General features: G+C 47.8%; 1 protein-coding gene across 1 annotated transcript; it reads right to left on the bottom strand.

Moving 5' to 3' along the window:
* Positions 1-15,786: 15,786 nt before the first annotated feature.
* On the bottom strand, positions 15,787-25,390 carry LOC140647229 (serine/threonine-protein kinase SBK2-like). Its single transcript, XM_072851593.1, is given in 5 exon segments — positions 15,787-16,356; positions 16,616-16,818; positions 17,584-17,808; positions 25,092-25,185; positions 25,187-25,390. Coding segments are annotated over 5 exon segments (1,296 nt in total).
* Positions 25,391-25,876: the final 486 nt, after the last annotated feature.

Below are 25,876 nucleotides of genomic sequence, written 5' to 3' on the forward strand. Positions count from 1 at the left end.
CCTGAATTCCAATGTTGTCCTGGTTTCAGCTGAGATAGAGTTAATTTTCTTTATAGTGGCTGGTGTGGGGCTGTGTTTTGGATTTGTGCTGAAAACAGTGTTGATAACACACTGATGTTTTAGTTGTTGCTGCACTGGTCAAGGACTTGTCAGCTTCCCGTGCTCTGCCAGGTGCAGGAGAAGCTGGGAGGGGACACAGCCAGGACAGTTGATCCAAACTGACCAAAGGGATATTCCATACCACATGACGTCATGCTCAGTATATAAAGCTGGGGAAGCAAAAGGAAGGGGGGACATTCGGAGTGATGGCGTTTGTCTTCCCAAGTAACCATTACGCGTGATGAAGCCCTGCTTTCCTGGGGATGGCTGAACACCTGCCTGCCCATGGGAAGCAGTGAATGAATTCCTTGCTTTGCTTTGCTTGCGTGCGTGGCTTTTGCTTTCCCTGTTAAACTGTTTTTATCTCAACCCACGAGTGTTCTCACTTTTACTCTTCCGATTCTCTCCCCCATCCCACTGGGGGGAGTGAGCGAGCAGCTGTGTGGGGCTTAGTTGCCAACTGGGGCTAAACCACGACAAATGTGTAGTTTGGTTCTCAAATCCAGGGGCAAAAAAAGCTATCAAGCTATAAATTTACAGTTTCCATCTATCTGCAGGCTCCTCTTAAGTCAAAATCTGCTGAAAGCTGGAAAGTGTCTTTGAGGAATTATCACGATATAATTGCCCTGTTCTTATCTTTACTTTTTTAAAAGACAGGATATTGTATTATATTAGACCTTTGGTCTGATGTGGTACAGGCATTCTTGTTATCTAAGTACAACTACGTTGAGGCAAGCTTTTCAAACTTTGTGTAATGGATAAAACTAGCTGATTTAAAGAACAAGGAATAACTGGCTAACACTGGTGAGCTTGCAGATTGTTTCTGATTCTCGTAAGGCAATTGTCAAAATTATGTAGCTGCCTAAGACTTTTAAAGAGGCCTTTAAATGTACCTCTTTTCCTGGGACATAGTCCAAAGTTACAGGAAGAGTACATTCTTCCCATACCCTAATTTCTGGCAGAAAACACATAAAATTATGTTATATTTGGGTCAATATTGTACCCATTCAATAAGCAAAAAAGCTTTAACTCATTAAAATTTACAGAGATGCCACTGAAGCAGCATTGCTTTCCCTCTAAATCTTTTTATTAGTTGGATATTAAATGAACAGTCTTGAAAAGGTTTTCTTGAATTCAGATTTAATTTGAAATGGTTTGGTTTTAAAAGAAAAATACATATAATCCAAATATTTAAAAGTCTGGTTTGAATTGAAAGATTTTGTGATTTCTGATACAGTATAGTGCCTTTTTACACATGCAAAGAAAAACATCTGTTTCTCTAAAACTCGTAACTAACCAAGTTGATTCCTCAAAAATGGCGTGTATTTTTTCACTCCAGATCAGGAGGGAGTGGTTTCCCTCCTGGCACAAACAGAGCCCATATACACAGGGGACTATCTAGTGTCACCTCAGCTGCTCTGATCTCAGGGCATCAGGGCCTCAGACTGTCTCGGTTTCAAGAAGCTGCTTTGATTTATGTGCCTTATGGCACCTAGTTCTCAGAGTATCACTAAAAACCTGTCCAACATTAAAATTGCTGAGTTCCTGCTCTCTAGCTGGACTGTCTCATGGTGAACTTCTCTGCCAGCTGCTCATATTCATCACTCACTGACCGTTCCCATCACCCAGCTCGCAAGTGAAAAGCCCTCTGCAATCTCCTGACCTTTCTCCCACGCGTACACCACTGACTCCTCTGCTGCCTGCTGCCAGGTATGTGTCCCCGTAACCCACTGGCAGCAACTGATGGTCCTCACACTCAGCTGGGTTTTCCAGTGAACATAACGCTTCTCCAAGGACCCTTGAACCATCTCTCGATGTGCTCACCCCAGGTGGTCATCAATTCTCCCTGCTCTCTGCTGCTGTTTGAATTTGAGTCTTGGTCTGAGCTGACATTAGCTGGTTTTCTGTTTTTCACATCCAGCTACTGTGCTGGCTGGCATTTTGCAAGTGCCTTGACTAGACGGTTAGATATGAGGTCTTCTCATTAACACGTCTCTTGTAATTGGAAGAAGGCCAAAGGCTGGGAAAGGCAAGTTTCCAGCACTGCTTTTGATTTAAGGGCAGCACTAATAGTTAAGGTTAAGTGAGTGCGAGTGCTAGTGACTGGGAATGAGCTCAGAGGGACAGAAGGTGATGTGTGGCGAGCGCTGGGGAAGCAGGAGTGACTGAAATGACTGAAAACCCACTTAGGAAAGATCCTTTGCTGAGCAATTTCAGCACAAGTTTGCAACATCTTCTTAATACTTCTCGCACTGCCTCGCTTTTCAGCTATGTTGACTCACTTCCTAAGAAAAGCTACTGCTACAAATCCCATGGGAGCTCCATTTCTGACTGCTCAGGATCTGGGTCAGGCTCTCTCTCTTGCTCCTTCATGCTGGGACCATGCAAGTGCCCAGGAGATGGACAGATCAGCACAGCCTTGTCTTCTCTTCCTTGACAAAGAAAGTTTGCAGCAATTTCTTCTCTTTTGCTAATAGAAAAAGTATGTACCCTCCAGCTCCTGCTTGTTTAGGAAGAGCAGAGAACATAAGCAGAGATGTGCCTTTTCCAAAACTGAGCACTGAGTATTGCTTTTGAGTAGAAGTGCAGAAGCTAACAGGGCCAACAAAGTTCAGTGGATGTTTAGCAGTGATTTCATTTCTTGGCTGAAACTAAGCATGGGAGAAGATGAAACTCGGTTCTGGAGGGAGCAGTTTAGAGCTGGTGGAAAACAGGTCATGTTACTAAGTCCCAGGCAAATCTGGATTCCTGAGGCAGGGGTTAGTGGGTATGGGTGTTTGAATCCTTGGCACACTCCCAGCACTGGAAGCTTCAGCTATCGCAGCGCAGCAGTGTGAGCATCCAAGGGACTGGGACGTGGTAATGAGAATCCCTGTAGTGAAACAGTCCCTTTACGGTATCACAAAAAACAGATCCCACTTTTCTTCAAGAAGTTGCTCTGTGGATGAGGCAGAGTGGGGACAGGACCTTTGCACACCAGCGATAGCGCAGTGTGGGATTATAATCCTTACCTCCAAGCCTGAGCTGTAGGCGCTGCTCCAGGTCATTAAAGGAAGACGGGCTAGCTCCTATGAAGGTTTAAGTAGCGCCACAGATGAGATAGCAGAGGTCTTGTCGAGCACACACAGGAGGTAATTCAGCGGCTCTGGTGTCCTGATTGTCCAAATCAGAGACCTGGTCCTCTTGGCTTCTGGTCTATGTGCCAGGATTTCTGTGGAAGGCAGGACCTGAGTGACCAGTAGCAGTGCACGCCCAGGCTGTGCTCCGTTGTGGAGCAGGGATACAGAAAGGGTGTGAAGGAAATCGTTTACACGTATCCCAGTTTACATGCTGCCAAAGTTTACTAGCCCCTGATCCAGGCATGTTGAATTTATCTTGTGTACAGTTTACTCACTGACAGAAAATGTGTACATTTATCCTCTCTGCTTACTAACATAACTGAATCTCATGGCGAAGCTGCAGGCCTGAAAAAGTGGGTTTAAGAAGGCTATAAAGCCCTTTCTCAGGAACTATTCATAGCTATTCCCTAATCATTAGCCTACTCAACAGCACTATAAGGAAAGAAAATGTGGGGATGTGAAGAAAATCCAACTGATTCCTCAGCTCTGAGATCAAGAAATCTGTCTCAAGACATGTATTGGCTGATTTTCTGTTCTTAAATGCTGCTTTTCAGCCCCAGGACGCAGGCAAGAAATTATCTTCTTTAGTGACTGCCCAGACATGACTGGTGTGTTAGTGCTTGCCTGACAAGGTATACTGAAGGGTGAGTTTTAGTCTTTTAATCTAAGCAATAGGTGTCTACATAAGCTCTTCCCTTGTCTGCAGGCTGACAGGTAGTAGCCCTTGGTTCCCAATTGCAACAAAATGATCTGGCAATGAATTGGTGAGCAGATTTATCACTGAAGCAAATACAGGTTTGAATCACAAAGACAATGAAGCTAAGGCTTAATGAGGGAGATTTGCAAAGCAACAGCTATGTGAATGAGCATAGAAATTTTTGCCAGCATCCCATGAGACCATGGAATAAAGGGAAGAGCCAGAAAAGGGAGCTGAACACTATCCATCCTAAAGCGAGCCTGCCTTGCAAATGGTCTGGTTTTGCTCTTGGTAAGGAAAGGTTCCTCACCTCTAGCAAAGGTTTCCCATTTCTCTTTCTTTTTCTTTACCATCATCTGATTAGGATTACCTATGGGGAAGTAGCGATTTCCCCATGCCATTGTCCTCAGACCTTAAGAACAAGCTGAAAGTTTAGAAGCAGGGATGTGAAATCCAACCTAATCCAACCTGAGAATTGGTCCTGACCTGCTACTCTCCCCTGCATAATTCTAACACGTGGATGCTACCCAGCCATCCTCCGCTAGCAAGCCAAAAACAATCCCAAGAGCCACTGAAGAACAACAAAATCTCTATCAGAGCTTGGCAAAATAAGTAGCTGTGCCAAAACCCAGGAACACAGGAAACAGGACCTGGGTCTATACAGGCATTATTGCCCCTGCTTTCCCCACCATTAGGAATTTAGAGCCTATATGGATTGTGGTGAGGTATGCACTTAACATTGCTGATCTAAGATCCAAACTGCATGACTATAGCCTGGTCTATTTTAATCAAGACAAGAGAAATGAATCATTAAGTGACCCAGAAAGGAACTAGTGGAGCTGTTCAGAGGAAATTGTTTTGACTAAACAGAGAGGTATTGGTTTTGGTGCCTTTCTTCCATTAGGAATGCAACTCCAGCAACAGAAGTGCCCCAAATATTTTGCTTCTGTGGAAATACTCTGTGGAATTGTGCAGATAGATATCTTTGTTAGACTTCATGAATTATCGGCCAACCAGCCCAGCAAAAATGATTGCAGCTACAGCAAAATGCTAATGTATTTGAATGAGACCAACTTAAACTTTCATATCCTTCTTTCTACAGTGATTTGGTCTGTGGCAAGAGATATGGAATTAAAGTTGCAAGTATGAAACTCGGGTTTGTCCTAGAGTTATAACTGTTGTGTAGCTGGGTGGCAAGGCTCTGTCTCTATCCACGCCTAGCATACTTAAACCATTAATTCCTCTGGTGGTCCAGGAACTCCTCGGCTATTTAGCTGCATAGATGAGGCAATGGACTGATCTGAGGCAGTGGACCGACTTGAGACCAAGCAATTGACTGAACTCCTAGCTACCTTCACAATTAAGTGTGGAGATCCCGCCAAGCAGCTCCTGCTGTGCCGAGACCAACTGATAATGCTTCAGTGTCTAGATTAACATCCTGGATGGAGAATATGGCCATCCCAGAGACTTCCAGGCGGGTTCTGATATAGCACTGATCAAACTGTACGTAAGTCCTACTTAGGGACTAAGGAATTGTCTTCCAGAGCTGTGAGACTCATTACAGCCCTTTATGGGAAGAGACTAAGGCCAGGTCTCTTACAAATGAGCTCTGAGGAAGGCTACAGTCTGCTGCTGGACTGAGGTGGTGAAACACAGAAAGCTCTATTGAAATTCTTCGTATGTTGGCTGAAATCACATAGTAGTGAGAGCAAACAAGAAATACTGGTTCTGACCTCTGGAGGCAGTAGGGCGTTGGCACACACAACAGGAAAGCAATGGTGACTGCAATGCGGGCAAAGCAAGGAGTCCAGTGAATTGTAAACTGAAGACAAGGTAGAAGGAAGCCAAAGCTTTTGTTTCAAAGAATACAGTCCCAAACTGAAGTCCAAGGGGTGGGAGCTAATACTAAGAAGGGAAGGGGTGGAAAGGCAAATGAGAAGTCGGGATCAGGACTTCCAATTCTTTTCCTAACTCTGGGAGAGCAGTGATATGTCTGCTGGTTAAGGAGACCTGAAGTCAGGATTACTGAATACTGTTCCCAGCTCCTGCCTGCTGGGTGACCTGAGTTACAGCTCAGGACTTTGCTCTGTGTCAAAATTTCTCATCAGTGAGGTTTCCACCCATTGAACCAAACTGATTCTTGGTGGTGGGTAGCCAGTTACCTTCCCCTCTTGAGGTCCCATCATTCCTTTGGCCAGTGCCACCTGGCAGCCCTCACATACCACGTGCCATAAACTCATCTCTCTTCCACAGTGACAGAAGGAAAGGAAAGGACAGGGGCATCCTGTTACAGCCAGGTCTCTGCCAGCCCTATCCAATTCGTGACATGCCCTTGTGCAGCCAGGAACCAGTGGGAGGGTGGCAGGCTGCTCAGGGGCAGGGCAGAATCGCTGCCTATCATGGTTCCCACTTAATCCGGATTTCCATTATGAAGAGACTAACCACTTCAGCAGTTCCTGGGGCAGCCCAGCAACAGTCAACTCAAACAGAGATTGGCAATAGCTACCTTCAAAGACATGCAGAGAGTCACCAGGAGGTCCAGCTTCCCTCTGGCTTAACCTCCTCCAGCGCGGGGAATAGAAGCCGCCCAACCTGCCTGCTGAAGTCCACTCCTACCCTGCTACCAGCAGTACCCAGCCAGCAGCAGCGCTTCGTGCAAGTGGTTTCTTATGTTTCTAGCTGAGTGATAAACAGTTCTGGTGGCATAAAGGTGCTGCAGTCTTCTCTGAAGTTCTATGAGCAGTATGGGTGTGGAGGGAGGGGAACCTGAGAACATAAGTATATGCCTCTTCTTGCTACAGCTCCCCAGATCAGTGGTGCAAGGAAATTAACGGGTTCAAATGAGTCATGAGTGAAAGAGAGTAGCACTCTCCTAGCCAGGTGAAAGGAGCTATTGAGTTGTACACTTGACAGCATAAAGTCTTCCAGGGTTTTGTACCAAGGGATACTCCTTTTGCAGCAGGATGACCCCCATGAAGGTGAAATAGTGGATGGGCAAGTGATTCAGAAACATGGCTGAAGGACTGAGAAAGATGGAGCAAAGAGCAAGAAAGGGAAAGAAAAGAAACAGCACCACAAAAGGAAGATCCCTGACAGCTCCTCAGGAGCTGAAGGAGGAAAGAACTCCCTCGTAAGTGCCTTTCTTCAGTGTGAGGGACGTTAGTCCATAGCAGCATGAGCACTGTAATGTTACCAAAGCCTCATATACATGGAGCAGCTCTCACCATCCAGCTAGGATAATATATACCCTTGAGCACAGCACAACTATGACTGCCATGCTTCCATGATACACATGTGGCTGTATGCAATAATGCTATGAGTCCTGGGCTAGGACAGTCTTGTGTCTGTCCGTGGTCAGATCCATCATATAAATCTGGTGTATAGTGCAATTCCTGTGCTCAATCTGTATTGACCAGTCCAAAGGTCTGGAGGTTTACCATCTGCTCACCTTGCTCACTTTCAGGAGTTTGGGCATGTAACCACATCCACACTCATGTGCCTCGGGGAACTGACCTGTAGGTGACACAGGGCTTAGCATATCATAAAGGTACAAGCAGTTAAATGTGTTTTGGTTCCTACCAAGAGGGCTGAGCAGCCAGAAGCTTCCAGTAGCTTTGGAGAGGGGTGCAAGGTAAAGAAGAGAGAGGCTCTGCAGAAGGAATTGTGAGGAATTAAGCCTGCCCAGGATGCACCCTGGGGAAGATGATTATGAGTTAGCGCTGCATTTGGCGATCTCCGCAAGATGTACTGTCCTGAAGAGGAAGATAAAATAATTTCTCAAGGCAGAGTGTCAGCTGCAACAACTGTTAATGGCAGAACAAGGGGATGTGAAAGCTATTGCTTTTTCCCTACCTGGCTTTGGAGAGAGCAGATTCAGCGGATGTCAGCCAACGTCCACACATCGCTGTCCTTGCTCTGCTTCCATCTCCTGCTCAGCCAGTGGAAGGGAAGATAACCAGCTGAGCCAGGCGCAGAGCAGTGCTGGGGACAAGGACAGGGGACTCAGAGCTGCCTGTTTGCAGACTTCTCAGCAGCCTCTAATCATGGTAACAGGACTGCTTTGCCTTAAGCCAGCTCTATATAGCTAGATGTCAGACACAAACTAAAAACCAGACTGTTTTATCACTTAAGATAAATTTTCTCCTAAGCACCTCACTTACTTAAAGAAATCTGTTCAGTCACAGATCGTCTTTCTCACTATCCCCTAAGAAATCTGTCAGCAAAACTTAGGTGGAAGCTGCACTCAGTCAGAGTTAGCAGACAGAAGGTGGCTACCAGGGTCCAGAGTGGGAGCAGGAGCCTTGTGTGATTCCACCCTGAGACACAGGAGCCAGCCAGACACACGCGTCCTTGGTGGGGGGCAGCTTGTAAACAGCAAAGAAGGGTTAGAAGTGCAATTAGTCCGTGTGACAACTGTGACCACCTTCTGTCACCACCCTGGGCCAGGCCAAATCCCCCTTCCTCCCTCTTTTGCACAAAGCTGGGCCAAGGCACAGGGTTTATAAACATGCCCAGCTGCCTGTCAGCCCAGGGGAAAAAAAACCACACACCCACAGCAACAGGCAGGGCTGTATATGGGCAAGCCCCGACTATTGGCTGGCGTGGCTGGCTGTCAGACCTTGGATGGGTTGTAAGTAGGGAAGTCTAGGATACTGGAGAATCGTTATGGGATTTAGTAGTTGTCAGTCCTCTTCTTGTGGTCAGCACTGACACAGATAGCCCAACACAGCACAGGAGAATTAAAATTATCGTAAGGGTAGCAAGGTACTGTGCAACCCAAGCTACAGAATGTGGAAAACACCGAGGCAGTTCCTTTGATCTCTCTGAGGCATTTCCCTCTGGTTCATGCATCTCCACTCAGGGATGCAGGATAGAGGAAAAAAAGGCTAACGGCTGAAACTCCATGAGACATTGCACGTTTCCCAGTCAGGGACCCGGTGCCTTCTGATCCAGCCACTTTCAGTCCTGCAGCTCTTTGTCCTTTGGCATGACAACAGGGCTTTATGACTTCTCATGGCTTCTCAGCTACAGGCAGCTCTAGAAGACATCAGCTGGGTTGCAGTTGTTGCCAACATGCCCCTATGTGAGTCAGAATGAAAGGTAACAAATTCTCACCATCTTTATCCCCCAGCTATTGTCTCTTTCCATCCCTGTGCTCAGAAGAACAGTTGTTCAAAACAGGGTCATCTTTTGTGCTTTTTATCAAAGCTCTGGCCTGCTTTGCCTTTGAAGTGAAAGTCAAAACTCAAGAACAAGCAGTGTGGGAGGAGGCAGGCACAGGCACTATGCAGTCTTGCATCTGCTTTATTCTATTCCCTGGCATGAGATGCTTTCCCCCACTAATTTCTGGGATCTGGTGCTCAGTCCCTCTGCAGCCTCAAGACCTGACATCTGTGTGCAGAGTGGGAAGGGTCACACAGGATGGTCAGCATGCGGTCTTGTTCAGGAGGCAAGGCTATGAGGGAACTCTGGGGAATATGGAGAATTACTCCTTCACTACCCTTCCTAAGAAACTTCAGTCACAGTCCTAGTAATGATACTTAACAGGCTTTAAGTGGGAAGGGATGGAAGTAACATAGTGTCAGAGTCGACAAGGCAGAAGGAAGATAGATTATATGCTGCAGGCTTCTAGAAATGGCACCAGAAGCCTAACTGGAGAGGTCCTGAAGGCTGGACCTCTGCCCTGCTTTTGGTCACTGGATCAGGAAGTCCAACAGAGTGACTTTCATTAGTCTTCCTGTAGAAGGAGATGATGACATTGACCGCGCTATCCAAACTGGTCCTACCCTCCTTTTTATGTCCTGAGTCCAGCCAGCATCACAGCAGAGTCTATATGTTGGAGACATTGCTGACCTGTGGTTAGCCCAAATAATTTGTCTAAGTAAGTAAGTGCTCTCTTCCACAATCAACATTTTAATTCTGAGATGACTCATCTGTGGCACTGTTTGACCATTATCACAACCTAGGGCAATCACTTTCATATCTGCCTGCATTTTCACATCTCTGTCTAGCAAACAGCTTCCACTTCCACTTCTTCCTACCAACGCTTCCTAACTGGAAGGAGTGCTATGACCAAGGGATCTGTCCAGTTAACGGATCCAGGCTCAACCCATCACCCTGCCCCTGCAATATCAAAGTGCTGGCCCATGCCTTCCCTACACCCTGCAGGCTCCAGTCTGCATCGCAGTACCCAGGCTGCTGCTGAGCATGACTATTCAGGAGCCATGTGGAGTGTGCGGTGCAGAAGAGGGAGCAGAATCCGTAGTGAGGTGCACAAGGGGATCCAGGAACATAGACCACACATCCTGCCAAAAGCCATGGGATCCATGCTCCCAGCCTGTGTGTGCAGTGTGCTGCAGGGCACTAGGGCCGGGATTCACACTTCTTGGACCGCAGTCACTGCAGCCAGAGCTCACATAGTGTGGCAAGCTCTGTAATTACCCAATTTATCTCTTCGTTCCATCCTAGAGAGGAGTGAAGTACTGCGTCTTTCCCTCCCCTTTGGAGCCACCTGATGCCTCTTTGGGGATGACACCAGATCCACCCCATACCTTGTGCCTACATTAGCTGAAATGTTGCCCTTTACAGCGCCGGGCGCCTGGCCAGCCCTCCTGCAGCCAGCGGCTGCGCGTGCGAAGGGCCAGCGTGTTTGCACGCAGCTCCGTTCCATTCAGCCTCTCCCAGCAGCTGCTGCGGGGGTGATGGGGACAAGCAGATCTTTTTTCAGACCCCTGGGGATAGGCTTCAACAGGTCTGTTTATTCATTGATTTAAGAAATCCAGCTGCAGTTATGATTAAGCCACTAAGAAAAGCAGTCCAGGCTGGGGACTTGGCTCAGGGTAGGGCTTTTGCTGCTGTGCTCGCTGCTGTGCTTGCTTCATTATAACCCTGTCTGCACCACCATCACAACCACGATGCAGTCACAGTGCTGGTTTCATCACTTAGCTACATATCACACAACTTTCTGGCAGTAGAAACCCCTTCTGCCAAAGTCTCAAGGCTCTGTGATAAAGGAGACAGAGAAACAATCCTGGTCATCGCCACTGCTCACTGCCAATAGCCTCTGTCACATTGTCAGGCAGCACCGAATCCCTGATCCTCATTGACATGATTGGCACCTGCAAAAAAACCAGCCTTGGTCCTGATGGAATTGGACAGTTTGATCTGTTTCCCCAAAGATGTCAGTGTTCCACCAGTTCAGGTTTGCTTTAATTTGGAATAAACCCTAAAATCTTGCTAATCCGTTCTTATCAAGCCAGTTTTGCATCTTGTGCCCAGCTCTGCTGAGACCACTGCCTGCCATGCTGAGCAGTTTCAAAGCAGAGACACTGGGAGCCCCACACATCTCCAGCTGCAACACAGAGTGTCCTCAAAATAAAAAATGTTGCAGAATAACAGCATGGTTTATGCTGGACAGATGTCTGGAGATTGCCTAGTCAAACCTGCTGCTCAAAACAGAGACAGCTAGAGCAGGTTGACCAGGGCCTTGTCCAATCAACTTTTGAATATCTCCAAAGACGGAGACACCAGAACCAATGTTCCAATGTTAGGCCACCATTGCCATAAAGCCATTTTTCTTATGTTTAAATGGAATTTCCTGCCTTTCAATTTGTGCACATTGCCTCTTGTCCTGTCACCCAGTACCACTGCAAAGACTCTGGCTGCATCTTTTTTATACCCTCCCATTGATTATTTATACACATTGATGAGAATAGAATAGAATAGAATAGAATAGAATAGAATAGAATAGAATAGAATAGAATAGAATAGAATAGAATAGAACAGAACAGAATAGACTATTTTAGTTGGAAGGGACCTACAACGATCATCTAGTCCACCTGCCTGACCAATTCAGGACTGACCAAGTTAAAGCAGGTTGTTAAGGGCATTGTCCAAATGCCTCTTAAACACTGACAGGCTTGGGGCATCGACCACCTCTCTAGGAAGCCTGTTCCAGTGTTTGACCTCCCTCTCCATAAAGAAATGCTTCCTAATGTCCAGTCTAAACCTCCCATGATGCAGCTTTGAACCGTTCCCACACGTCCTATCACTGGATACCAGGGAGAAGAGCTCAGCACCTCCCTCTCCACTTCCCCTCCTTGGGAAGCTGTAGAGAGCAATGAGGTTGCCCCTCAGCCTCCTTTTCTCCAAAGTAGACAAGCCCAAAGTCCTTAGACGCTCTTCACAGGACATTCCTTCCAGCCCTTCCACCAGCTTTGTTGCCCTCCTCTGGATGCATTCAAGGACCTTCACATCCTTCTTAAATTGTGGGGACCAGAACGCAAGTACTCAGCTCAACACAGTACTCAAGATGAGGCCGCACCAACACCGTATACAGCAGGATAATCATCTGTTTTGATGGGCTGGTTATGCTGTGTTTGATGCACCCCAGGATGCGGTTTGCCCTCCTGGCTGCCAGGGCACACTGCTGACTCATACTGAGCCTGCTGTCAACCAGCACCCCCAGATCCCTTTCTGCAGGGCTGCTCCCCAACCACTCCTCTCCCAATTTATACTTGTGCCTGGAAGTATAAAGAAGTATAAGATCCACCCTGACCCTTCTCTTCTCCAGGCTGAACAGTCCCAGTTCTCTCAGCCTCTCCTTGTATGATGGTTTCTTTCAGTAGGCGAGAACCCTCCCTACTGCAATGTTGTGGCTTACTTGAATGCGTTTGGCTCCAGCCTCTCATGGTTGCTCTTGGACCTTTCTCAAATTAAAATAGGTCATTCGTAGTAGGTATTTTCTTCCCAGTATTCTATACTATAAGCAAATCACCGTTCAGTCTTCCTGTTTTAGACAGTTTAGTTCATTAATTTCTTTAAGAAGACTTTCTTACAGCCTTAAACCACAGCCCCACCATGGTTCTTTTCTGAGCTGTCTCCAGCTTTCCAGCTTGCCTGTAAATGTGGCGCCATCCCCAGAATTGCCCTGGGAGGCATCAGATACTGATCACTCACTCCTACTTCTCACACTCCTGTTTAGGCCAGTATGAATCTTGTTAGCTGCTTTTGCTGGAGATTTGACCACCTTGAGTGTCTGCCCCTCTTTAGCTGCACAAGGAGTCCGTTAGCCTTTTTTGACAGAATAACGCAATGAGAACTCATACAATCTTGTGTATCCTCTATGACTTGCAAAGTTTTTTCAGGGGTCCTTCTGTAAGGATGGCTTTTATTCCCACATGTTCCTACCTGAATACATTTCTCCTGCCTGTAAGAAAATGTATTTTTTTTTAATATATCCAACTTACCAAGTTATCTGGATCTCTTTGAATGGCCTGTTCCTCTTGCTGTTTATCACCCTATTCATGTTTGTGTCATCTGCAGGGTTTTACCTGCAGTGGTTTTGTATTTACCTTCAAATAATGGATAGAAATGTTGACCAGTTTTCATTCAACTGTTGATCCCTGCAGAAATCAACCAAAATAACCAAAGAGCACTCCCAACTGACAAGTATTTCTTCTGTCCCTTGAAAGTTCCCAATTCACTTAATGTATGCTTTATTGATGATGCATAGTACATCTTCTTAATCAATACAGCATACTGTAATTTTCTTTATATCAATAGGTCATGCCTCACAAAAATTGTGTACCATAATGCTATGAATTTACTTTAGCAAACACAACTTTATTATCAAATAGAATGCTGAGTGTCACATTCCAAAAAGCCATGTTCCTGTTCTATAAATCTCTATTAGCAAGCATCTGTATCAGATTTTCCATTATTTTTCACTGGATAGTTGTCAGCTACCTGGCCTACAGATCCATTGGTCTTAGGGCTTCTCCACTTTAAATACAGGAACCGTGTTGGTACCTTAACACTCCTCTGCTATTCCTACATTAATCAAAGAGTAATTAAAGCCAAATCTCAGCAGGCCAGAGTTGAGCAGCATTTATTACGTTTTTGGGTAATGAAAGATTCTAAGAGATGGAAGCAGACAGAAGAAAACTGTATCTTGAACAGGGTGAGCATGATGCTGGTTGATAAGGTAGGTTGGGGAGTTGGAAGGAAGACGCAAGGGATAAGCGACGTAGGGAGCAGGAAAAGTACAAAAGAGTAGTATGGAAGTGATGTTGCTGAGAGAGGAATGAGCGAAGGTGATGGGTAGTAGAAAGGGCATGTTAGTGGGGATGGTAAATAATGGTAAAATGCCAGTGGGTGAGAAGAGGCTGGAAAAAGAAAGCTGGAGGTTGGGGAACTACAGAAGAGTGCGTGCAGGAAAGAATCTGAGGTGAAAGAAAAGCTGGGATGCTAGAAAGTATGGTGCTGGAACAGTGCATTTTTAGAAGTTACGAAGCCACTGGGAATGGAAACTGAGCTGGGGATGTTTCCAGCAATAGGATCAGGCTAAGAGCTGGAAGGGATTATCAGCAGCATAATCCTGTGGACTGGAAAGAGGTAGCACAGTAAGAAGGGCTTCTAACCCCTAATTCTCTCCTTGCTATCTCTTTCTAGGATTAAAATGTGCACCTAGAAGGACATTGGGGGATTAGGAGAGGTGTGTTGCTGGGGAAGGGTTAAAGTGGTGATAGGAAATGGGAGAAGGAAGGTCTTCTAGAGGGGTAACCAGGCATCTATAACAGCATGAAGGACATTCTCTTAGGACTTGAAGGCAGTACAAGGGAGGAGGTGTGCTTGGGCTGGTGTTGGATAGTCTTGGAAATGGTTCCTTGGGACTGAAGGATTCAGGATAATAGCAGCAGGGAAGAAGTGGTAGTGGAGGCTCATGCAGAGAGGGGCTGGCTCTATGAGGAGGGAGCAGTCAGTCTGGAGGAGGATGAGGAGTGAGAGCAAGGCAATGGTGTGGGACTGCTGGGAGGTATCACTAAGGGAATTTTGCTGGGGTTATTCGTATGGATAAATTTATGCAGCCTGTGGTTACAGCTCCTCTGTTAGCCTTTCCCAGTGACGCCTAGGCCGACCACCCTCACAGTGCTACTGAATCATAAATGTGGACATTCGTGGCAGTGAGCTCACCTTTCCACTTGCACCTAAGCCACTCAAGGAGGGAGAGGGGTGAATTGTGCTTCAGCAGGGCTGTCAGCATTTGCAGAAGGCCATTTTCCTGAGTGACGGGAACTAGAGGGGGACACTTGTGCAAACTGACACTGAGACTCCTGCTGCTAACAACCCTCCACGCAAAAAAGCCCATCTGTCACCTGGTCCTGAACACAAGGAAATGGGAAGAAATGCCTGGCAGTGGGCAGGTTACAACATGTGATTCCCTGTGGCTTTCTCCAACACCCCACCTCCATGGCTCCCACCACCTTCTCAACGCCATCATCAGCCCCCAGCTACCATCCGCAGCCAGATGCCGGGGGCTCCCCAGCACCTCCACCCCACCAGCCTGAAACCACCCTTCAAGGGTCCTGGTGGAGGCCCAGGCAGCATCCAAGGGTGGCTCCTGCCTTGCGCAGGTTGTCCTGAGATGGCCACAGGCTCTGCCGTGCCCCTGCTCTCCCACAGCAAGCGGGTGCCCATAGGCATTTTATTAGGAGGGAAAAAGAGCCACATACAGAAACACAAAAGTACATATTTTGCTCTATTTTAAAACAAGGCAGGTGCTGCAGCCCCTAGAAAATGACCTGGAGTCCCTGTAGCCAGGAAGCAAGTGGGTGCTTCACATGCGGACAGTCATTTCCAAGAGAAAGGAGAAGTTTTCAAGCCTCAAGGAAGCACAAGGAGGTGGCACTGGGCAGCACTGAGCCATGGGGTGAGGACCATCAGCTGGGGAAGGAGCCTGGTGCTGTGGCAGCAGAGAAGTTGCTCTCTGGGTCACCATGGCCTCTCACACCTGGGCCACCGTGGTGCCCCAGACCCCAAAGCCCCTTGCAGGGTGCAACCCGCCTTTCCTCCCTCCACGGGGAGTGGGCTCTAGGGCTTCACCGCAGCCTGCTCGCTGCACCCGTCCTCTAGCCGCCAAGGGCAATCGACGTAGCGCAGCGCACCACTGACGGGGCTGCGCTTGGCGGGATCTAGGGCCAGCAGGCTCCGCAGCATCAGGGCGGCCTCAGCCGTCAGGCGTTTCCAGTGGCGGGGCAGGTCCTCCTCCAGGCCCGTCTCCTGCCACAGCATGAAGTCCTCAAAGAAAGGGTCATCCGGCAGGCTCTGCTCCCAGGGGAAGTAGCCAGTCAGCAGGCAGAAAAGCAGCACGCCGAAGGCCCAGGCGTCCAAGCTGGTGTCGATGGGCACTCCCTGGGCATCAGTGGTGTTGCTCAGCTCGGGGGCGGTGTAGGGGATTACCCCGGCCACCAGCTTGAGCTTCGTACCCTTGGGCCGCGTAAGCCCGAAGTCAGTCAGCTTGATGCGCCGACACTCAGGATCGAAAAGCAGCACGTTCTCAGGCTTGACGTCACGGTACACGAGCCCTCGGCTGTGGATGAACTCCAGCGCGCTCACGAGCTGCTTGGCACACTGCTTAGCGGCTGGCTCGGGGATCCCGTCCTGCACACAGGGAGAGAGACAGGCGGAGTGGCACACGCAGGGCACCGCGGCAGCCCTGCCAGCTGGGCTCTCACCTGCGTGCTCTGCACTGGGGAAGACCTTTACATTTCTGGTCTTGCAAGCCTGAAGCTGCTTCAGCGTGTAGACCCCAGAGAGACCCACAGCCCATTGCCTTTATCTCCCTCCCTCTGACTCAGTCAGCCTGCACAGGGGCCAAACACCACAGTCCCAGTCCCCATGGCCATGTAGCAGCACTCACCCGGGGTTTGATGATAGAGATGAGGTCTTTGTGCAGTGCTGGTTCATAGAGGAAGCCATAGTACTGGCTGGACTCGATGGCAATTCCAAACATGCCGATGATGGCAGGGTGGGTGGCAAGGGAGAGTGCCACGCAATACTCATAGAGGAAGGTGTGCAGCTTGGTACTGGCTTTGGGTAGCAGCTTGAGAGCCATAGGAGTCCCTGAGGATGGGGAGAGTGGGTTAGACTCCCTTGAAAGTCACTCACGCCAAGGCCAGACAGGGAGGACACTGAGCAGCCATGGGTCCGGACACTCACAGCCACAGAGAGGTCTCTGGCCCGAAGCTTTGTGTGGATACATCCTGTGGACACCAGATTTGGGAGCAGGCACTGCTGCTGGTGTGAGTTTTGAGCCAGTCAGTGCAGGCACAGGAGCACTGGGCAGAGCAAGGGAAATTCAGGCTATGTGGGTCCATCAGCCTGAGCTGGGACTACTGGGGAAGAGAAGTGTCAGGGCCCTGTGGGCACTCATAGGCTTTAATGGCCTTGGCCAAGCCCACCTAGGGCCTCCACTCACACCCTCTGTCCATGGGCCTTAGGGTACCATCTAAGCTCAGGCTTGGGGCTTCACTCCCTGCCTGAGCTGTGGGGTGGGAGTGCTGGTTTCCAGCTATATCACATCCATGCCGGCGCCTAGCCATGAACCCTATTGATCCTGACTTGTGGACTGACTTCCCAGCTTGGCCTTGGACCTGCCTCATCACTATAACCTTGCCTGATGTTCTGCCTGCCCCCGGCATCACCTGCTGCCTGGCTGGGTGCAATGGGATGGTCCCTGGCTGGGGAGGTCCCTGTCCTGCTGGTCTCCCTGGGGACCCCCCACCGTGCCTGGTGCCTGGCCCCAAGGAGCCACCAGCCCACCCACCGCCCTGGCAAGTGGAGAGGAGGCAAGGCACAGTAGCTCACAGGGCGCAGTCGGTTCCTTACCTCTCTGCCTGTGGGTCACTAGCATGACGTGGCCATACTTGCCCCTGCCCAGCTCCCGAATAACCTCATAGTGCTCGGCCACCTCGGTGCGCACCAGGCTCTGAGCTGTGATCTCCAGGAGCTCATCTAGCACGGTTGGTGCCGCTGTCCCTGCCGCTGCCACAGCCGCAGCTGAGCTCTCGGCCATTGCTGAGCGCTGCAGAAACACCACAGCCCGAGTCAGGAACATCACAACATGCACAGAGAAAACCAGATTGGACATCCCACGCAAACATGCCACGGCAGGGGATATTTCTGCCACTTGGAGCGTGAGCTGTGCTAGGGTTGAGCTTGTGCTTTTATACAGCACTCCTCTGGGCAAAGCCCCTCATCATATAAAAGGTCTCTGTATTGAAGCGAACCTCCTTCAGCCCTCTAATCCTTTCTGGCCTCCAGACAGACGCTTGACTCTCTCCAATTGTAGTCCCTGGGGCCTCTCATTTCAAAGACCTGCATCACCTTTCTGTGTCAGCTGTACTAAAGCTTGGCCTTCCAGGCCTCCTCTTATTCTAGTCTCCAAGGGGTTAGGCAACAAGCAAAACATTAAGAGTCTCAGATTATCAAGCGTGACCCAGTCCTCTTGCTCTCCTTAGCCTACTGCAGCAAGATCATGTCTCTCTACTCAGAAACGCTCCCCTACTGCTTATTGAAGAAAGTCCGTGAGGTAGCAGCAGAGATAGACTTGCCCCTCAGGCAGAGGCACAGCTAGCCCATGACAAAAAAGGGATTACTAGTCAGAGGCAGCGTGCTCCAACCAAGCCAAAGGGAGCTCAGTACCTCACATGCCTGCTGACATTTCTGACCCAAAGTCACTCATCTGTCCAGCCAAGAAACTTAGGCAGGAAGGAAGCTCGGACTTCAATGGCATTTTGAGCTACAGCCAGCTGCTTCAGACCCATTTCAGAGAAATGCTTTTTCAGTCCCCCCCAGCCAGCTACAAGGCAGCATTTTAAGGCACCTGTGGCAGCACTCTCCCCCTGACTACCACCCTGTGCTCTGAAGACAGGCACCCCGGGCCTGGGAGCCCCTCCTGGCTTTGGAGGAAGGTCACAGAACCAAAGTCACAGGATGGTCGAGGTCAGAAGGTACCTCTGGAGATCACCTAGTGCAACCTCCTGCTCAGAGGAAGGTTAACTAGAGCAGGTTGCTCAGGACTGTGTCCAGTCTGGTTTTGAGTATCTCCAAGGATGGAGATTCCACAACTGCTCTGGGCAACTTGTTCCAGTGTTTGATCACCTTTATGGTAAAAAAGTTTTTTCTTATGCTTAAATAGAAATTCTGTGTTTCAGGCCCACTGCCTTTTGTCCTGTCACTCAGTATCACTAAGAAGACTCTGGCTGTGTGGGTTTTTTACATGCATTTATACACATTGATAAGATGATCCCCTCGAGCTTTCTCCTCTTGAGGCTAAACAAGTCCCAGCTCTCTTAGCCTCCCCTCATATGAGAGATGCTCCAATATCTTAATCGTCTTCATGGACTGGATTTGTTCCAGTATGTCCACATCTCTCTTCTGCTGAGGAGCCCAGAACTGGACCCACTACTCCAGATGTGGCCTCGCTAATGCTGAGTAGAGAGGAAGGATCACCTCCTTCGACCTGCTGGTAACACTTTGCCTAATGCAGCCTAGGATGCAACCCAAGAGCCTGAGGGTTACAGCGTTCTTGGATGTGTCTTAAACAGTGTGCAGTGAGACAGAGCTCCAGTGTAAACCCAGTGGCTCACCTCTGCACCTACAAACTCAGGATCTCTTCCCATGAAACATTCTGACTCACGTGACGCCTTTTGGGGGTGGGAATAGGACCTCACATTGCTAAAAAGGAAGATGGCATCCTGGGAATGTGAGTGGGAGCAGAAAGAATGAAGCCTTTTCCCTTAGTTTTTACATTGCTCTATCTGTGACCAGAGCTTATTACAGTTCTTTCCACTTCCAGCCCCTGCTGCTGCTAAATCTGGTCATTCATAAGAATCCAGTAATTTAGCAACAGAATTATTTAAACCTAGGAAAACTACAAAAAGGCTGGATTTGTACAGGAGACTCAGACTACTTGTGGGAGAGTTCCCCTTCTTTTCCTTTCCCTTCTCTCCTAGACTGCATTGCTAAATCTCATCCAATTCAGAAGTACCAAGTAACTGGCCCTACTTTTCTGCAAAGGCTTTGGCTTGGTGTGAGAGCCAACAGCAAAGTTAGTTCAGTCCGTAGGGAGTTCAACAATGAACAAGTGCATGTATGGGAGGGGTTTAATGGAAGGCTGGGGAGAAACTCACAGGGAAAGACAGTCTGGAAAGTATTTTAGAGATTTTGTTTTGATGTCCTCCTGTTTGCTGCCCAGCCAGCACAGCTTGTGAAATTCCACACAGCGAGGGCATCACAGAACCTGCAAACGAACCCACTCTGCCACTGACATTTCCAAACTGGTGTTGCCACATTTAGGTGTTAAAACAAATAGCTGAAAAATCCTTTTAAAGAGTCCTAGCCAGGAAGATAGAGAAAAAACTTAAAATGTAATAGACATTTGAAAGACATAGACCTCCCCTTGATAGCAGATAGGCTAAAGCCACACTAAATAGGGAGTGGAACAACAGGAGAGATGGCTGCTTGTCTTGTGCAGAACACATTAGATTTATATTTTTGAAAAAAATATCAAAAGATCTCTCTGTGAGACAGTGCTTCTCCTATATCAATATACTGCTTCTCTGCATATTCTTGGTTCTCACTCCAGCTTTGGGAGTCAAAACATTTCGGTCCATAAACTTTTGCAATTAAAAAAAAAATTCAAAAAACTCTTGTGTCCTTCCACTCCACATTTCAAGTGAACTGCAATATAGGTGGCAAGGATCCTTACTTCCATGCATGGCCCCACTGGCATGGGAGGGGAGATTGTCTGGGTACAGAGTAGAGCATCCAAGTGAAATAGCCAGCTTGGAAAAATAGATCAGACAGAGGATATGGATAGAGTGTCTTGAGGGACAGTGACAATCCTGTGGGTCTGATCAGGGCTCCATATGAAGGAAGCCCCACCTGCAGTCACTCCAGAACAGTTTGCAGGCTTTGGCCCTTGCTGCCCTCGAGGAAATTGATTACAGGACATAGTCCATACTTCAGGAAATAGCCAAAGTTGTCAGGTCTTCCTCTGAGATACCACTGCCATTAGCTAGGAAGCTAAGTGAGGGCTAAATTTGGATCACCACTGAGTAGAGTGTGCCTGGGTGGTCTGCACCTACCTCTGTTACCTTCTAGAGTGCCATTTGCCCTTTGCAGAGTGACAAGCACTGGGGAGGAGGCCACCAGGGCCCTGACCAGGATGCACTCACCATTTGGCTGTGCTGTATTGAAGGCAGCAGGCAGGTCCTTTTCAAAACTGTTCTTTCCTCCACTATCCTTCCTGTGCTTCATTGTGTGAGAAACCCAAATTCCCCCCAAAAGTCTCTAATTACAGCAGCAAGAAATCTGCATCCTTTCCACCATCAGGAGATGCTTCCCAACTTCCTGAGGAGCTGAGGAGGAGCTAGCCTATGGACATACAGTGTCTTAGTCTAGGTAATGTTATTCTGGTTCTTCAACCAAAATGATTAATATATTTGGTCCAGAAAAGCACATCATACATGTCAAGAGCCAAAGAGAGTGTAATCTCTGTACAACAGAGACGGTGCTATGATGACAGAATCACAGAGGTGTTTAGGCTGGAACGGACCCCTTGAGATCATCTAATCCAATTCTTCTGCTCAAGCAGTGGCAGCTGAGGTACACTATCTAGGAAGGCGTCCAGTCAGGTTTTTAATATCTCCACAGATGGAGACTCCACAACATCTCTGGGCAGCCTATCATGCTGTTTGACCACCCTCACGGGGGAAAAAAAAAAAAAAAAAAAGGTGTTTTCTTGTGTTTAGCTGGAATTCCTTGTGTTTTAATTTGTGCACATTGCCTCTTTTCCTGTCAATGAGTAGCACTGAGAAGAGTCTGGCTCCCTTTTCTTCATTCCTTCTCATCAGGTATTTATATACACCGATAAGATCCTCTCTGAGCCTTCTCTTTTGCAAGGTGAAGAGTTTCAGCTCTCTCAGCCTCTCCTCATATCAAAGATGCTCCATTAAAAACGGCCTTGAGCGTATGGCCATGGCCAGGGTCCATTTTCTTGTCTGACCTTCTACAGAGCTTTAACCCAAACCAAATAACCAACAATATTTGGAGCACCTCTTACAAAAAGTCATGCAGGCTTGATCCAAAGACAAACTTTGGTCAACTATAAAAGCCAGTGTTAACATTCTTGCTGTTACATATTTATATGATACACTGATCTGAATTCACCTAACCTGCTGCTGAAGTTTCTCAGCTAGAGAAAAGAGGTTTTTAGCGCCTGTTATATTTCTCCTGATTCTTTCAGGGTTTATATGCACCGTGGTCAGAGGTACGACCACAGCCTATGAGAACATATCTTAACTACTTAGATTGAGTAAAACTAGCAGGGTACAGCCTGAAACTCAGGCTATGTATTTAACCAATGCTTTACTTAGGCTTCACAAACCATCTGGCACACTGTGCTTCTGTAGTGCCCACATTAGTTAGTTTAAATACAGGTAGGATGCTTCCAGAAATTATAGTCACAGTTTGAATTTTTAATAAACATCTCCATGCTCTCTGATCAAGACACCTCTCAGCCTTCTTATTGGTTAAATGCCTTCAAACAACCTTGTGTCCAATTCTCAAACCAAGGCCTTTTGTCCAGCTCTCAGATCTGTTTTATGGCTCTTATCTGAAGCCTCACCATTTTTTCTACCCCCCATGTTAAAACACCAACTGCTCCTGGGGGAATGCTTCCTGTGACGCATTCAGCTAGAATTACCCTCTGCCTCAGGCTGTGGCCCCAAGATCTTTTTGCAGGAATGCCATACTGAGAAGCTGCACTACCTTATACATCCATTATGACTCCAGAGTTTTTCCAAATTACTCAGCTTTTTTTAGGAAAAACTCCACTTCCTCTTCACATCCCTTTCTGGGTGTTGCCTGCCTTGTTTCTACCTGAATGCTTTTACATCACCTTTAATAAAGCACATTTTGCTCAAATGGACTTAGTGTATCAAATAATTCAGATCACTTGGTGTCTCTGTTGTTATCAAACCACTGCGTTCATTTCTGTCTAGGGGCTGTGTAAGGACCCTACCTCCGGGGGGTTCCCATCAACCTCTAAATCGTTGGTGGGAGTTCGGAGCAGTTCTTAGCCTGGTATTGGTTTGTACAGCACCTGCCAGAAACATCCCATTCACTGATCGTTCCCTGAAAGCTATCTGTACAAGTCCATCCTGGCATTGGTCAAAATCAGTAAGACACATTTTAAATGGATTTTTTTAAAGCCCAGTAGAGTGGAAATTACCGTATTTTATTGGTGTCCTCACCCTACACAATTAATTTTGTTAAATCCTGACTCTATTATAATACTTTTACCTTTCTCAATGATCTAGAAGAAAGCACTGAAATCATCCAGAAAATGTTTGCAAGTGACACAAAATGGGTTTGGGTAGACAATGCATTGCTTGATAAAACTAGTGCATGCACATACACACATACAAAAGTGTTTCAAATGACCAAAGAAGTCAGGAGTTTAGTCTGGCATTGAGTGACAGAAAAAAAAATGAAATGTCATATTAATCAGACAAATCTAAGTTCTTCATGCTGCTTTGCAGATGGGCACTGTGGAAACCCAGAAATGTAGATCTGGTATAGCCTCACTTCCTTTGCAGGCCTTAATACGTACGATGATACAGAATTGCACTAGAAATAATCTACAGTGATATAGATGCACACCTAAATGATACAGATAGAAGTCTAAGAGAATAACAGTACAAGGGTTACTGATGTTGCAGATTCCACTTTTGCATTCACTCTGCTGAAGAGAATGCCCAAAAAGGATCAGACACAGGAAACATCAGCAGTGAGAGGCAAACTAGCATTTTCCAGATGCTAAATGAAGCAAGTACGTTTCACTGTAAACATAAAAACAGATATAGCTGTTCAGCTTTACATAGACAAAGATAGATTATAACAAAAGAAGAGATCTGTTCTGAGACGATGTGCCTCTTACAGTGAACTCTAGTTTCTGCAGAGGTTCCTACACACAGATGCCCTGAGACAGTCTGAAATTTAATCTCTGAAAATCAGCTGAGTTAGGAAAGCTGTATTTCTGAAGAGCTGGCCACCTGCTAATGACTTCTGCACTAGAACTGAGAATATCGTGCACCAGTGGATTTTGTATTTTTATTAGAAATGCATTCCTTCCATTTGCTCTGCTTTGCATTCTTCTTTATCTACTTTTTATGATGTTTTTTTTAGAATATTGAAAATATACTGATGTGAAAGCCTGGTTTCTCTAGGGTAAATTTCCTGAACTCTTCTGGAGGCCAGCTGATAGGTCAACAGAATTAGCTATTGGATGTTTTCTATCTTTTTAATGGTATCGGTGAGACCACAGTTCAGCAAGCTAGCGCTGGTGTCCACAGTTTGACGGAAAAAGGACCAGAGAAGAACCGTGAGAATGACAACAGGGCTGACAATGACAGGGGAAACTTCCAGGGGAGCAGTCTTTTTAGCTTATCAAACAGATAGCGAAGAAGTGACTCTATCATCTGTATGTACCTTTGTGGGTACTAGAATTTCACTAAAGAGGGCTCTCCCACTTAAGTAAAAGCATTATAATAAAGCCAATAGCTGAAGCTGAAATGAGGTAATTTCAGACCTCAGTTGCGGTGCAGATTTTGTGAAGAAGGATATTTGTCCCTAAAAGTCTCATCAAACAGTATGGAAGAATATCATTGCATCTCTGGAAGTTTTGACTCAAGAATGGCGCTTTTTTTTTCCCTAAAAGGTCCACTCTAGTGCAAACCACGTTTAATACAGGCAAGGGATCAGAACAGATTATCGCAGTGGATGTTTCTGGCCTTATTGCTGATAGATTTATGAGCTTCTTTCTAAAAGTGGTCAGCAGGCTAGTGCTTAATCTCACTGCGGAGAACGGCATGACTGTCCCCTTAGCAGAACTGCGTATTGCTCTTCTTGGGCAGAAACACCTAGCAGCCTCCCCAGAGAGAGCCCCGTAAGCTTCTCCCCAGCAAGCAGTATACCACAGTCTCTGCGCAGCAGCCTCCTCGGACAGAAATCAGCAGCAATCTCGCAGGGACCAAGCCACATCACACCTTCCTCCCAGCCAACCAGCCGGTACCGGGGCACCATCCCACTGGATACAACCGGACACAAAGCAACCTTTCGGGCAGAGCCACCTAACGAGCTCACCATCATCAGACGTGGGAAATGGGTGCACTCCACGTTGTGCGGGCACGCTACACCGGAGTCTCCAAAACCAGTTTGTGAGAGGTGGGTGCCTTTTTACGTGCCTGTTCAGTCTCCTTCATCCTGCCACAGCTGTAACTTCTCTTCCCACCCTCCCTCCCCATCCGTACCAAGCCTCTCACCTTCTCCAGCAGCGCAGCACTGACGGCCGGCCGTGGACTGCCTTGCTTCCCCTGCTGCAGCCTCTGGGCTGGGTTCAGCCTGCGCCGAGCAGCCGGAGGGGGCTGCCAGGCGTTACGGGGCTAAGCGTGACGCTCCGCCTCTTCCCCATGTCTCTGGTCCTGGGGGCACACAGCCTGCCTGCTGAAGGTGACCTCTGGGAGGGAAGAAAAGAGGGGGAGTGGGGGGAGGAAGGGGGCATCCATCTGCCATAGCAGGGGAGGTGTTGCAGGGATCGGGGTGGAGTTGTTGTTTCTGCTCTAGCCATACCATCATAAGCCCCAGGGACCCTTTGGCAGACCCACCCTTTTCAGCCCTTCCCTCCAGCTTGGTCTCTCATTACAGCTGAGGGAGCAAAGCAGCTCCCTGGGGCTGGAGCATGGTCCTTGATCTGGGGCTGTGCCAAGTAAGAGCACGGCCGTGACGGCAGGGCTCAGAACGACCGTGGGCTGCCAGCGCTTGCTCTTGGCCACCAAAGGGGATGAAGACATGCCAGTCACAATTGCCTGGGTCAGTGAGCATCGGAGACCAGGCACAAACCATAACTTGTTCAAGGTCCCTTCACAGGGCCCTGTGGGTCAGGCTCCTCACACACACCAGAGCATTATGGAGAACGTGAAATTATTAACGGTAACTACAATGACTTGCAGGTGTTTCACCTGTTCTCAGTACCTCCACCCAGACTGTATTCCTGCACCAGCGTCCTCTTTCTTCCACTTGAGCGTGGAGAGGAAAGCAACCCCTGGGGACACTG

Source organism: Ciconia boyciana, chromosome 2 (assembly GCF_034638445.1).
Source record: "Ciconia boyciana chromosome 2, ASM3463844v1, whole genome shotgun sequence".
In the NCBI taxonomy this organism is placed as follows: domain Eukaryota; kingdom Metazoa; phylum Chordata; class Aves; order Ciconiiformes; family Ciconiidae; genus Ciconia; species Ciconia boyciana.